General features: G+C 43.1%; 1 protein-coding gene across 2 annotated transcripts; it reads left to right on the top strand.

Moving 5' to 3' along the window:
* The first annotated feature begins 2748 nt into the window (after nucleotides 1-2748).
* On the top strand, nucleotides 2749-10504 carry RAB13 (RAB13, member RAS oncogene family). Of its 2 annotated transcripts, none has more exons than XM_012548115.3 (8): nucleotides 2749-3109; nucleotides 4263-4323; nucleotides 8424-8484; nucleotides 9213-9290; nucleotides 9457-9546; nucleotides 9731-9796; nucleotides 9901-9951; nucleotides 10120-10504. In XM_012548115.3, exons 1-8 carry the CDS (start codon nucleotides 2986-2988, stop codon nucleotides 10198-10200), a joined length of 612 nt encoding a protein of 203 aa, XP_012403569.1. In that variant the 5' UTR covers nucleotides 2749-2985; the 3' UTR covers nucleotides 10201-10504. The 2 variants fall into 2 exon arrangements, with proteins under 2 accessions (XP_012403569.1, XP_031822476.1); XM_031966616.1 differs by lacking the exon at nucleotides 2749-3109 and adding an exon at nucleotides 4489-4655.
* The last annotated feature ends 1874 nt before the right edge of the window (nucleotides 10505-12378 follow it).

Genomic DNA, 12378 nt, shown 5'->3' with positions numbered 1-12378 from the left:
TCTTAGCTGTGTGACCCTGGGCAAGTCACTTAACCCCAATTGAGAGAGAGAGACATAAAAAGGTAAACATAAAGAAACAATCATAATGGTCTAAACAAGGATAAACTTACATCCGAATATGGACAGATGGTACAAATCTCTTCTGAACTCTACTATTTTCAGGGATCATAGATTTTAATTAGAAGAAAAGTTGGGAGTGAATCTATTATGTCTTGATGACTTTAAAGGAAAAATTTAAAGAAAGAGATAAAGAGGAATAATACACTTGGGGATGGAAAGGAGGGAAATGAAGATGAGGGGAAATTATCTCACATAACTGAAATACACAACATAAATCTATACAAATAAGGAGAAAGAGTGGAGAAAGCATGAGCACTTGGACTTAACTCTCATCTGAACTGATCAATAGAGGAAATAATGTAAATATGTAAAGTTGGATATAGAAATATATTTCATTCAACAAAAATAGAAGAAAAAAAGGAGAGGAGGAATTTGAGGGAAGGTAAATTAAGGGAGGGATCATTGAGAAACAAAGCAAACTTTTAAAATGTACAAAAAGATTTGTAGTTGTTTTTGAGGTGGCAAAGTAAGATTCTGTGAGGGTGGCAATCAACTGGTCAATAAATAAGCAATATAAATGTGATAGAATATTATTGTGCTGAATGAACTCATCAGCATAACTGAAGTATTAGGAGCCCCAATAATAGCAGAAATCCCAGTAATTTTTCAGAAACCCCAAGCCACTGTGCCTTGGGAATAATGTAATCTCTTTAGGAATGTAGCAATTGGAGTGATATGGCACAACCTTGGAGAATGGGTGTGAGAAAAAGGGAGTTGAGCTTGATTATCTTTATTCCACTAAGCTATCCTTCAAGGATGTCTCTTTGTCATCCAAAAGTCTGGGCTGTTATCTCACACCTGGACTCAGGCATTGAGCACTTCTTAATTCCATGAAAAAAAAAGGGGGGGAGTCATCAGCCCCCATTCTCAAACTTCCCACCAATCATGGGATCCCCAACCCCACAATGTTATTTATCATGCTCTGTTCTTTGTTTTCTACTCCCCAATTCTACTTCTAATAATTTTTCCTATAAATTCACCTGCTTACTTACTATTCTTTTGTTGTCTTCCTCGCTTGGAATTTAGATGACTTTAATTAGAGTTATAATTATAATAAAAATTTGCCTTGACTTAGAAATTATCTAAGCTTTAAAATTCTTTTGAGGCAGTTATGACACAGTATCCCCAGTGTATTTTGGGGATTCCCCCAACATAATAACCAAGCAGGGTTCCAGAGGACTAACGACGAAACATATTACCCGCCTCCTATCAAAAAGGCAAAGATCTAAAAATGTAAAATAAGACAATTTGTTTACATAGTCAATATGGAAATTCGTTTTGACCATACATGTCTGTAATGGAGTTTGTTTTTCTCAAATTTCTCAATTGGGATTAAGGGGGAGATTTAAGAAGGTAGATCTTGGCTGACTAGAACAGATAAAATGTTTTAAATTAATGTATCCACGTAGGAAGGAATGTTATTTCATCTCAGTTCTGAATCTTCCCCATTCCCTAGAAATCAGCGCTTATCGAACTGAATTGAGTTGTGGAGCAGATGTCTGCGGAGTCCCCTATGGATGTTTCCTTGATTTGTTTAAATGGAACGGCACCTGCATGTCACAGTGCTTAGAAACCTGTTCTCGGATTTGTGAAACCCAGACTTAGATCCTGACCCAGGGACTCGCTTCCACAGTGTGTCGCACTCAACCTTTTTGGATGTTTGCTAACCTGAAAAACGGGCACCTCACCCGATTGCTACGAAGCTCAAAAGGAATGGAGCTCACGTACTGACATTATGCATGAGATTATGCATGAAAAACATGGAAATCGCTTTGCAGAGCTTAAATCGCCACATAAACAGGGCACAAAATGAGCGCCTAACGCGTGGCAGGAATTGTGCTGCAAAGGGATGCGGAGGGGACGCAGGGAAAAGGGGGGGTAGTTGACAGCGACAACAAGCCAGACTTTTTGCCCCTAGCAGAGTTCTTTGTCGCAGAACACGGTGCCGCGGCCGAGCGTCGCTGATGCGCATCTATCTCCACATCGCACCTGCAGCCCACGGCAGTCTGTCACCCCATTTTCGTAGGCGCCAAAGAGCCCACTTTTACAAAATGGCTGGTGAGGGCCAGGACCGCCCCCTCGCGGCCGTGGAGCGTAGCCGGGCCGAGCGCTCGGCGCAACCTTGAGGAAAGAACCAACCAATTAGGGCGCTCTCGTTAGCGCCGAGCCTCAGCCCGGTCTCGTAATTAAAGAACTGCTCCCCACGTGGCGCTTCTCATAACGCCTTCGCTCGCGCGGGGGGGCGGCGGACTGGCCCAGCTCCCCGACCTGAGGCCGGGGAGGCGTCCCAGCGCCAGATGCCGGCCCCGAGGGGCGGCGTCCCGCGCCCGGCGCCGGGGCTGAGCGCCTCCGGCCGCGAGAGGGCGAGCTTTCCCAGCCGACGTGTCCTTCCCCCCCACGAGTCGGGAGCCCGGGCTCTCCACCTCCGTCCTGGCCCTTCCCCAGCCCCGGGCCGCCTCCCGGGCGTGTTTCCTCAGCTGCCGCTCCCGGCCTCCAGACCCCGCCGGCCCGCTCCTCCGCCCCTCCCCCGCTGGCTTTCCTCAGTTTCCCACCCTGCCCCCCGAGCCCCATCCATTCCTCCTCCCCCCCTCCAGATCGCGCCCCGCCCCCGCCCCCGCCCCAGAGTGGGAGGAGGGAGCCGAGCTCCGAGGAGGAGGATGGGGCGGGGGAGCCTGCCGAGACTGGGCGGGCAGGAGGTGGGGCTGGGGAGGGTGCCGCCTCTCCTCTTTCCCGGAGCCAGAGGAAAGAGGGAGGAAAACTTCTTCCTGCCCCGGGCCCCTGGGCTTCTTCTGCTGTCTGCCCACTGCACCCGGGCCGTGTCTGGGTGCCAGGCTCCCTTCCCCCACCCCCGCCCCGGTGCCCGCCATGGCTAAAGCCTACGACCACCTCTTCAAATTGCTGCTGATTGGGGACTCGGGGGTGGGCAAGACTTGTCTGATCATTCGATTTGCCGAGGACAACTTCAACAGCACTTACATCTCCACCATTGGTGAGCCCACTGGCCCAGACACCAGGTCCCACGTGACCCCCGAGCCCCCTCCTCCCGGCCCTCAACTTTTCAGTCCCCCAGATCACTAGTTAACACCCCTCCCCATTATCCCAACTTTTCGGAGTCCCCCAGATCACTAGTTAACACCCCTCCCCATTATCCCAACTTTTCGGAGTCCCCCCAGATTACTAGTTAACACCCCCCCTTTTTTCCCAACTTTTCAATCCCTCAGATCACTGGTTAATACCCCTCCCCACTATCCCAACTATTCAGCCTCTCTGGAGGGAAGGAAGTCTTTCAGCTCCTTTCTCCTGTCTTTGTACCCAATCACTCCACCCCATTCTCCCCAGGCATTACCCGCATTTCTAAGCCCCAACTTCCCCGAGGTCCCTAAACATCGCTTCAAGTTCCTCCTAACCCCTATTTTCTTATGCCCATTTCCTCCTTATCCTCAGTTTCTCATTCTCTCAACCTCCCATCCCCCACTCTTCTTCCCCTTCTCCCTCCCCCCCCACCAGCTTTCCTCTCATTACACCATTTTAATTCAGTTCAAATCTTCTAAACTTCCAATCCCAAACTCCCGACTCCAAGTCCCTAATTCCCCCGAGGGACAGTCTCTATATGCCATCTTCCCAGAAATACCCAGAGCCTTTATTCCTTATCCCTTATCCCAACCTCTGTGCCCCCTGGGGTCCTTGCACCCCAGTCCAATAGGAGGGGCCGAGGGGAGGGTTCTCTAGGGGAGGAGGCCATCCTAGAGGTTAGGATACTTGATTTGTCATCCTGAGTCCTCAAGGAGTCTTGTGGGGAGGCTGAAAGTGGGGGAAGGGCTCCTGGGGTCTCTGACTCAGCCTGGTGACTCATTCTGTCCCCTAGCATACCGAGGTATGCACCCAAGTTTCCACTGAGGGCATGAGAATAATAGTTTGTCCTTTCTAAGACAAACACACAAACCAGGGAGAGAGATAATTGTATTAAGGAGAAGAAAGAAGGGAAAGGAAAGAGTACCCCATGTTAACCCCCCTTGTTCAATAATATAAGGAATCCTGGAACCCAGATTCTCTGCTCCCCTTCTGGCCTACAGATAAGGGAGAGGATTCTCCCAATCTTCCAGCCCACCCCCTTGACTCTAACATACCTGTTCCATCTCTAGGAATTGACTTCAAGATCAGAACTGTGGAGATTGAGGGAAAGAAAATAAAACTTCAAGTCTGGTGAGTAAATTCCAGAAATCCTGGCTTTCCTTTCCAGGTCCCCATCAAAAAACCCTCATTTTGCCTCTCCCTTAATCATTCCCTCCATTTGTCTCTCATTTCTCCTCTCTGTCCTCATTCTCTCCCTGTCTCTTTCCTTCTGTCTCCCACATCTCCATCTCTCAGGCAATCAAGTGTTTACTGATCATCAACACTGAAGAACAGAGAAAATGTGAGGTAGACCCCTGCTTTCAAGGTGTTCACAGTCCAGTTGAGGAGACAAGACTCAACCCATAGGAAACTATTAGTATGCAAGAGAAGATAGTGTATGTTTAGGGAACACACATTAATAAGTAAGTATTTATTAGTGATTCCATGTCAACTCGGAAAGTCTTTGGTAAAATGTCCCAGGTATTTACGCTGGGCTTTTTGTTATTTCATATTTTTATCACTGCTTCATATACAGACGTGTCTATCATCCTTATCAAATTTCCAGGTGACACAAGTCAAAAAAGGATTGTTAATAAGCCGAATTTGAATCATAATTCAAAAGAGGTCTTGACAAGCTTTGACCTTGAGATGTGACTAAGATTAAAAGAAATTTAAATGAATAAATGTATATGTAAATGACATAATACTATTATGCTGTTTTAGAAAAACTTGAGAAGATTTGTATAAACTGATGTAAAATAAAGTGAACAAAATCAGCAGAACAATTTAATCCTTGTTAAACAATTAACAATTAAAGTGAAGAATTGTTCACTAAAAACAATACTATAAAGACAACAACTTTTTAAAGTCTTTTACTAACTCTGATTCACACAATGGAATCATAATTCCAGGGGACTTATGATGAAATATGCTATTTATCTAGGAAATAAGGGCTTCCAAGTGAATATTAAAACATCTATATGTATACATATGTACACATATATATGTACATATGTGTACACGTTCTTTTTGGGACATGGATAAAGGTAAGAAAAAGAATTAAGAAATGAAAATAAAATAAAATTGAATTTTGAAAATAAGGACAAATATAAAGTTTTACATTTGGCTTTGTGAAATTACGTTCACAAGTACAAGATAGGAGAAGCATGATTAAATAACAATTTGTCTGAAAAAGCTCTGGGAGTATTTGAGGACCACTAGTTCAATGTAGAATGGTAGTTAAAAAAACTAATGAGATTGATACTGCATTAAGAGAGGGTAATTATCCACAAATAAAGCTCTGATAATTCCATTATACTCTTCCCTAGTCAGACCACATATGCAGTTTCGTATTTAATTTGGGGTAGATACTGCAAAAGCATTGGAAGCGGGACCCATTATTGAACAAGAGGAAGGGAGTGGGCTAGATTTATTTTAGGAAACTGAATTTTGATAACCCCAAACTTCCTGAAACAAAAGGCCCATCTTTTAACTATAATATTTTTCCTACATGCCTGTGAGACATGCTAACACTACAGTCCTTGAAGAACTAAAAATACCACCTAGAAGGTAGTAGAAAAGAACATAGTGAGAAGCAGCTAGGTAGTACAATGGATAAAGCATGGCACTTATTAGCTATGGGATCCTGGGCAAGTCACTTAACTGCCTCAGAAGAATCCCAAATAAACAAAAATGAAAAGAACAATGGGCATTAGGCTACAACACATTAAAAACAGAGAATTGCAAAAGAGCAGCTGAAAAGTGTATAAACAAATTATGGAGAAAAATAAGTTAGTCATATGGCAAAAGTGAAGAATAATCGATGGAGAGCACTTGTATTTTGGTATCTTCTGGATACTGGGAGACATAAGGAAGATCTCCACACACATTAGGTAGATCTACTGGGATATGGATATAAAAAAGGGTACATACATAAACTACAATAATTTCATTAAAAATTTTTAACTTACATAAATCAATCACTATAATAAGACAAAAGCATCTTAGTAAACACTTGATTGGACTTAATTGCTAAGAGGAGAGATTTGGCAGCCAAAGGCAACATCCATTTATAATAAAAACTTGTTTGTAAAATGATGATAAAAGGTAATGAACATCTCACAAAACAGAGAAGTAGTAGAGGGTAAAATCAGTCTAAATAAAAGTTGATGAGGGACCCAATTAAGAAAAGTCATCCAAGGGACTTTAAAAAATGAAAGCTGCAAGGAGAATGATAAATAAAAGAAAAATAAAAAAGATCTATAAAGATTTTTACTAAGAACATTTTTCATCCTTAAAGAGAATAGATACTACCTTAGACTTTAACATCATAGTCTTGGATGTAACTATAAAGGAAGAGGGGAAATGGCACTAAAGATAGGAGAAGCAGCTGAGCTAGACTAAGGCTATATAAAGAAAGTCTGTGCTAGAGATGACAAAGTTGTGGGGTCATTGAGAGACTGACCCAGGAAGTACCTCAAAAAAGGAAAATACAAAAAAATGAGGGAAAAAATCAGGGACTATATTAATGGGAACCCCCCTTTCCCCCCCCCCCAACCTGTATGCTTAGTTTCTCATCTATTTAAAAATTTTTGTGAGAATCATCTAACATGTAACCAGAACATTCTCAGTGAGGGAATTAATATAGTGAAAACAGGTGGGGTTTCATAAGTCAAAATAGTCCATCATAGAGCACATTTGTGTCATTGCACAATTGATTAAAATAATCATAATAGCATTTATAGAGTGCTTACTGTGAATCAGGCACTGTGCTGACAGCTTTGCAAATATCTCATTCTATCCTCAACAATCCTGTGAGGTGGGTAATATTACCTTCAGCTATTATTATTACACTTGAGGAAACTAAGGCAGAGATTAAGTGATTTGCCCAAGTTCCACACAGCTAATATTGGTGGATTTGAATTTAGGTTTTCCTGACTCCAGGCCTATTGCCCTAAATCATGGTACCGCCTAGATCTAGGACATGATCTCCTAGGCTTGTTGTATTATTTTTCAGAAGAGCAGACTGCCACCTTAAAGGCTATTTCTCATATGTGTGTATGTGTGTGTGTCTCCAACACACATATTAACCTTATTCAGAATTCTTTGAAAGACAGAATAAAAATAATCTCTCAGCCTCAATTTCCTCATCTGTAAAATAAGAATAGCACCTACCTCATAGGATTGTTATGAGGATAAAATTAAGTAAGTAAAATTAAGTACTATATAAATACTTATTATTGTTCTTGTTGTTCTTATTATTAATACATACCATGGAAAGGTAATGCAAATAGATAACAAAGAAGTTAGGCCCAGAATTAAACAAAAGGAAGATAAAAGGTTAATTGATTGATTGCCTTCAGGAAACCCAGAAGATCCTTTAATTATTTGAAACTTCTTCCAGAAACAAAGACCTATCTTTCTAATACTAATATTCAACCAGTGTTTTATAGCCAGAAGTCTTAGAACACAACAGCCTCCATGAAATTAAGAATGAGTATCATCCAGAAGATAATAAAGAGGCACATGGTAGGTATTAGCAGGCTTCAGCATATAACAAGCCAGGAACTCCAAAGTAAAGCCAGAATAAAGGATCTCATTAAAGAGATCTTTGTGGGGTGAGGGGAGGGTGTGGAGAGGAGGAGGAAGAGATGATGAAGATGATGATAGCTGGGTCATGTGGTAGGAACAAAGGATGACCACTGGACATCCCTTATCCTTAGTAAGAACCTACTTAAGGAAGGCAGGCAGGCAAGTGTACTCTGGGCATTGGATGGAATCCCATGACATAATTATGGGAGACGATAGCCCTTGGTCTGTTGAGTGTGCCATCATAGGAGACAATATGCCAACTGATCAGATCACATGCCCATTTGTATATTTGAGTGGAAGGAAATTGGGAGCCACTGAAGACTTCTGGGGGAGTGACATGATAAAACAGAGTTTTAGGAAGAATAATCAGGCAGCAGGATCAATCAGGGAAGGTGAGAAGAGTCAGGGAGGCCTCTTTCCTTTTTCTTTCTTCTATCTTCCTCCATTTTCTCTCATGATTTTCTTGAATATTCTCTTTCATCCCTCTCATCTTATCCCTCCACTCAAGCTTCTTGAGGTATTAGCTTCCATTTGATGGAGGAAGCATGTAGCTGGAAACATATGACCTGAAATCATTTTCTCTCTGACCCCTCATCCAGGGATACAGCAGGACAAGAGAGATTCAAGACTATAACTACTGCCTACTACCGGGGGGCCATGGTATGAAATGGGGAGATGGGGCATGATATGGGCAAGGAATGACGGGTGGGAGGTGGTAAGAATGGGGGCATCTTGGGCAAAATAGGTGACAGTCAGGAAAAAGGGCAAGTTATGGCTTAGAGGAGAGGTGAAAGGGAGGGAGGAGCTGTGTGGACTGGGATTTAGTTTAGAGCTTCCAAGGATGTTATATAGGTTTGTGGAAGTGGCCCCAAGTTGGTTTGTGCTATATAAGAATGAAAAGTTCCTCTCACCCATAATTTCTCTCTCTTTGTGTGTATCTCTTTGTCTTATCTTTCTTTCCCTCTGTTTCTTTGTGTGTATCTATCTCTCTGTGTATATGTGTCTGTCTCTGTGTATCTTTTTCTATCTCTCTGTTTCCCTGTTTGTGTGTCTTTGTGTGTGTGTGTACTTCTGTCTCTGTCTTTGTCTATTTCTCTGTGTATTTCTATCTGTGTCTCTCTCCCTCCCTCTGTCTCTTTGTCTCTGTCTCTTTTTCTTTGTGTGTTTCTATCTCTGTCTTTCTCTTTCCCTCCCTTTGTCTCTATCTTTCTGTGTCTCTCTCCCTCCTTCTGTCTGTCTTTGCCTTTATCTCTCTGTGTTTCTATCTCGTCTCTTTCCCTCCCTCTGTCTCTTTGTCTCCATCTCTGTGTGTCTCTCTCTTTCCTTCTCTCTGTCTCTGTGTGTGTGTGTATGTGTGTGTGTCTCTCTCTCTCTCTTCCCCCTCCCAGGGTATTATCCTTGTCTATGACATTACAGATGAGAAATCTTTTGAGAACATTCAGAACTGGATGAAAAGCATCAAAGAGGTTTGTGTTTGACTACAGGGAACTCTTAAGGGTGTTGGGAAGGAGCCTGGGAATGCCTGAGAAAGGGGCCTAAGATGGAGAGCTGGCACATAGAGAAGCTGGGCCAAGGGAAGGTCCTCAAGGTCTTAGAGCACCTTAGTTCTCACCATGACCCTTCTACTTCTAGAATGCCTCTGCAGGGGTGGAACGCCTTCTACTGGGAAATAAGTGTGACATGGAAGTGAAGAGGAAGGTGCAGAGGGAACAGGCAGAGAAGGTAGGAGGCCTGGGATAAGGGAAGGCTGGGGGGAAGATACTTGGAGATTGTAGGGGGATGACCAGGGCTGAGGCTGGCTGAATGCAGGTTGGTGGGAGAGAAGAGCTGGGTGAGAATGAAAGGAATAAGGGGAGACCAAAGTGAGGAATAAACCATCCTTTTTTCTTTTTCATCCACTCCAAAGCTGGCCCGGGAACATGGAATCCGATTCTTTGAGACAAGTGCTAAGTCAAGCCTGAATGTGGATGAGGTGAGGACTGGGAGGTGAGGGAATTGGAAGGTCAACTGTACTTCCCACCTCAGGGTACCCTAATGTCATCCATAATGACCCCTTTCCTTCTTGATTTCCTTTAGGCCTTCAGTTCTCTGGCCCGGGACATATTGCTCAAGTCAAGTCGGAGATCTGTAAGTTGATATTCTGGGAATGGGGGGATCCTGCCCTGGGAAGGTAGCGGCCCAGACACCCCTCCAAGTATTCCACTAGCCTATCCCTTCTCAGCTCACAGTCATCATCCCCCCTTCCCTCTCCAGCCCTGTCTGCCACCCTCTCACTTAAACTGTTCTTTCCCCCAGGGCAACAGCAATAAGGCAACCCCAACTACTGATCTGAAGAGTTGTGAGAAGAAGAGCAGCACCAAGTGCTCCTTGGGTTAATAGCTGCTGACCACCCCAAGACCTCCCCGTCCCTGGCCCAGAGGCTGGGCCTGCTGGATTTCAGGGAGAGGGAGAGAAAAGGAGGGAAAGGGAAGAGGAGTTGTCTAGGGACTTAAGAGAGTTGGGAAGGCAGGAGAAAAAAGAGAAAGAGAAAAAGGAGAGAAAGAGACAGAGAAAGAGAGAGGGAGAAATGAAAGAAAAGAAAAGGGAAAAAAAGGAAATTAGAAAGGTAACTGAGAAAAAGGGGAAGCAGATGGAGAAGTGAGATTATGAGAGGAGGGAGCAAGGAGGTGAGAAAAGGGAATGGACAAAGTGAAATGCAGAGGGATGTCCCTGGGGTAGAGGTAGCCTCCTTGACCTCTTCCCCTTCCTCTCTTCCAACTCTCCAGCACAAACACTAAGTGTATATACATAGACTTCCTTCAGTTACTGGGTCATCCCCTGGGGTCTGGGTAGGGGTAGGGAGCTTAGCTGGCTTAGCTCAGTCCTCTCCCTCCGCACTCCCTCCCCCCAAATGGGAGAGTGGGGACCTCTGTCTTATCACTCTAAGCCTGAAAGGTCTTTCTTAGTATTAAAGACCAATATTTGCACAAATGTTCTTTGTTTTGGATACTTCCTTCTCCCCTTCCTGGTCCTCATTTCCTCTGCGCCTTCCAGCCTACTGAACACTACAACCTAATTTATCATTCAGCAATTTCACAGGTGGGAAAATGGAGGCTGGGAAGGAGTAGATGCAGATGATTGTTGTCTGTCCTCCCCATCTCCCCATTTCTCCCTTGCCCTCAGCACCCTTAGGGACTACCAAACTTGTAGCACAGAAAGGAAACAAAACACCACTAGAACTGAGAATCTTACCAGATAAACATCAAAACATAATTACTAATAATAGCTAGCACTTATGTAGTGCTTATTTAAGCACTCTGTAAATATGATCTCATTCAATTCTCCCAACAACCCAGGAAAGTAAGTACTAATATCACATCCATTTTACACCTGAGAAAACTGAGGCACAGAGAAGTGAAGTGACTTCTCCAAAGTCACACAACTACTAAGTGTCTAAAGCAGGATTTACACTCAGGTCTTTCTGAATATGGGCACAAAAATAAAACAAAAGAGGCAGTAATGAAATCATGAGACATCAAAAGAGAGGTTCAAATGCTAACATTTACTGTCTTTGTGACTGTGTCCCTCCATTATAAAATGGGCATAATGATATTTAACTTCTGAATAATGAGGAGGTCTTGAGGAAAAGTTGAGTATCAAGGGCAGCCTTGATCAGGAATGAGCCATCTAGCCGCTGTTGAGATCCTTTCCAACTACAGTATTGAAACCTTAGCTTAAGGAGACTTTCTGGAAGAAAGGAAAATGAAAGTGTTGGTAAGAAAAAAATAAAAGTAGGCCCAGATCCTGATAACTGAGAATCAGATTTAGCCCCCACATTTATCCAGAAGCTTTTATTAATTACTTCCTTGTGCATGATGTTGTATCGGCAACAAAGGAAACAGAATAGACCTGGCTACTGATCCACTCATCAAAAATAAATAAGACTCATAGTATTTTAGGTTGGAAGGGAGACAATCCCTAACTAAATGTGAATCTTGTGTGCAAAATTCCCATTAGTCATTCAGTGTCTCTCCCAAAGACCTACTGTGAGGAGGCAGTCTTTTCCACTGTTGGATGGTCCTCAGTATTAGGAGGTTTTTCTTCATACCTAGCCTCTGTGTAACTTTCACTCATAGCTTCTAAATCGCTAAATCTGTCCCTCTGGTAGCAAGCAGAACAAGTCTAATACTTATGTAAGACAGCCCTTCAGATGTAACTATGTTGTCCCCTTTTTTTACCCCCATCTCTAACATAAATTTCTTCCAAATCATTTCTTTAACCCATTTCTCATATGTCATGGCCCCCAAACATCCTCACGGTTTTCCTCTAAACATACTCCAGTTCATCAATGTCTTTTTTCATAATATGGTGTTCAAAACTCAAGCAATTAACAAAGAACCAATATCTGATAGTTAAAATGGTTACTTACATGGGACCAAGGAGTCAAAAAGCTAACCTTGATGTTATATAAAGCCTATGTTCAGTTTTTTTAAAAATTTAATTTATTTTAATGTACATTGCTTTATGAATCATGTTGGGAGAGAGAAATAAGAACAAAGGAGAAAAACCAAGGCA

Source organism: Sarcophilus harrisii, chromosome 4 (genome assembly GCF_902635505.1).
Source record: "Sarcophilus harrisii chromosome 4, mSarHar1.11, whole genome shotgun sequence".
Classification (NCBI taxonomy): Eukaryota; Metazoa; Chordata; class Mammalia; order Dasyuromorphia; family Dasyuridae; genus Sarcophilus; species Sarcophilus harrisii.
The sequence above is the reverse complement of the archived record's forward strand: the minus strand, read 5'-3'. Positions and strand labels throughout refer to the sequence as shown.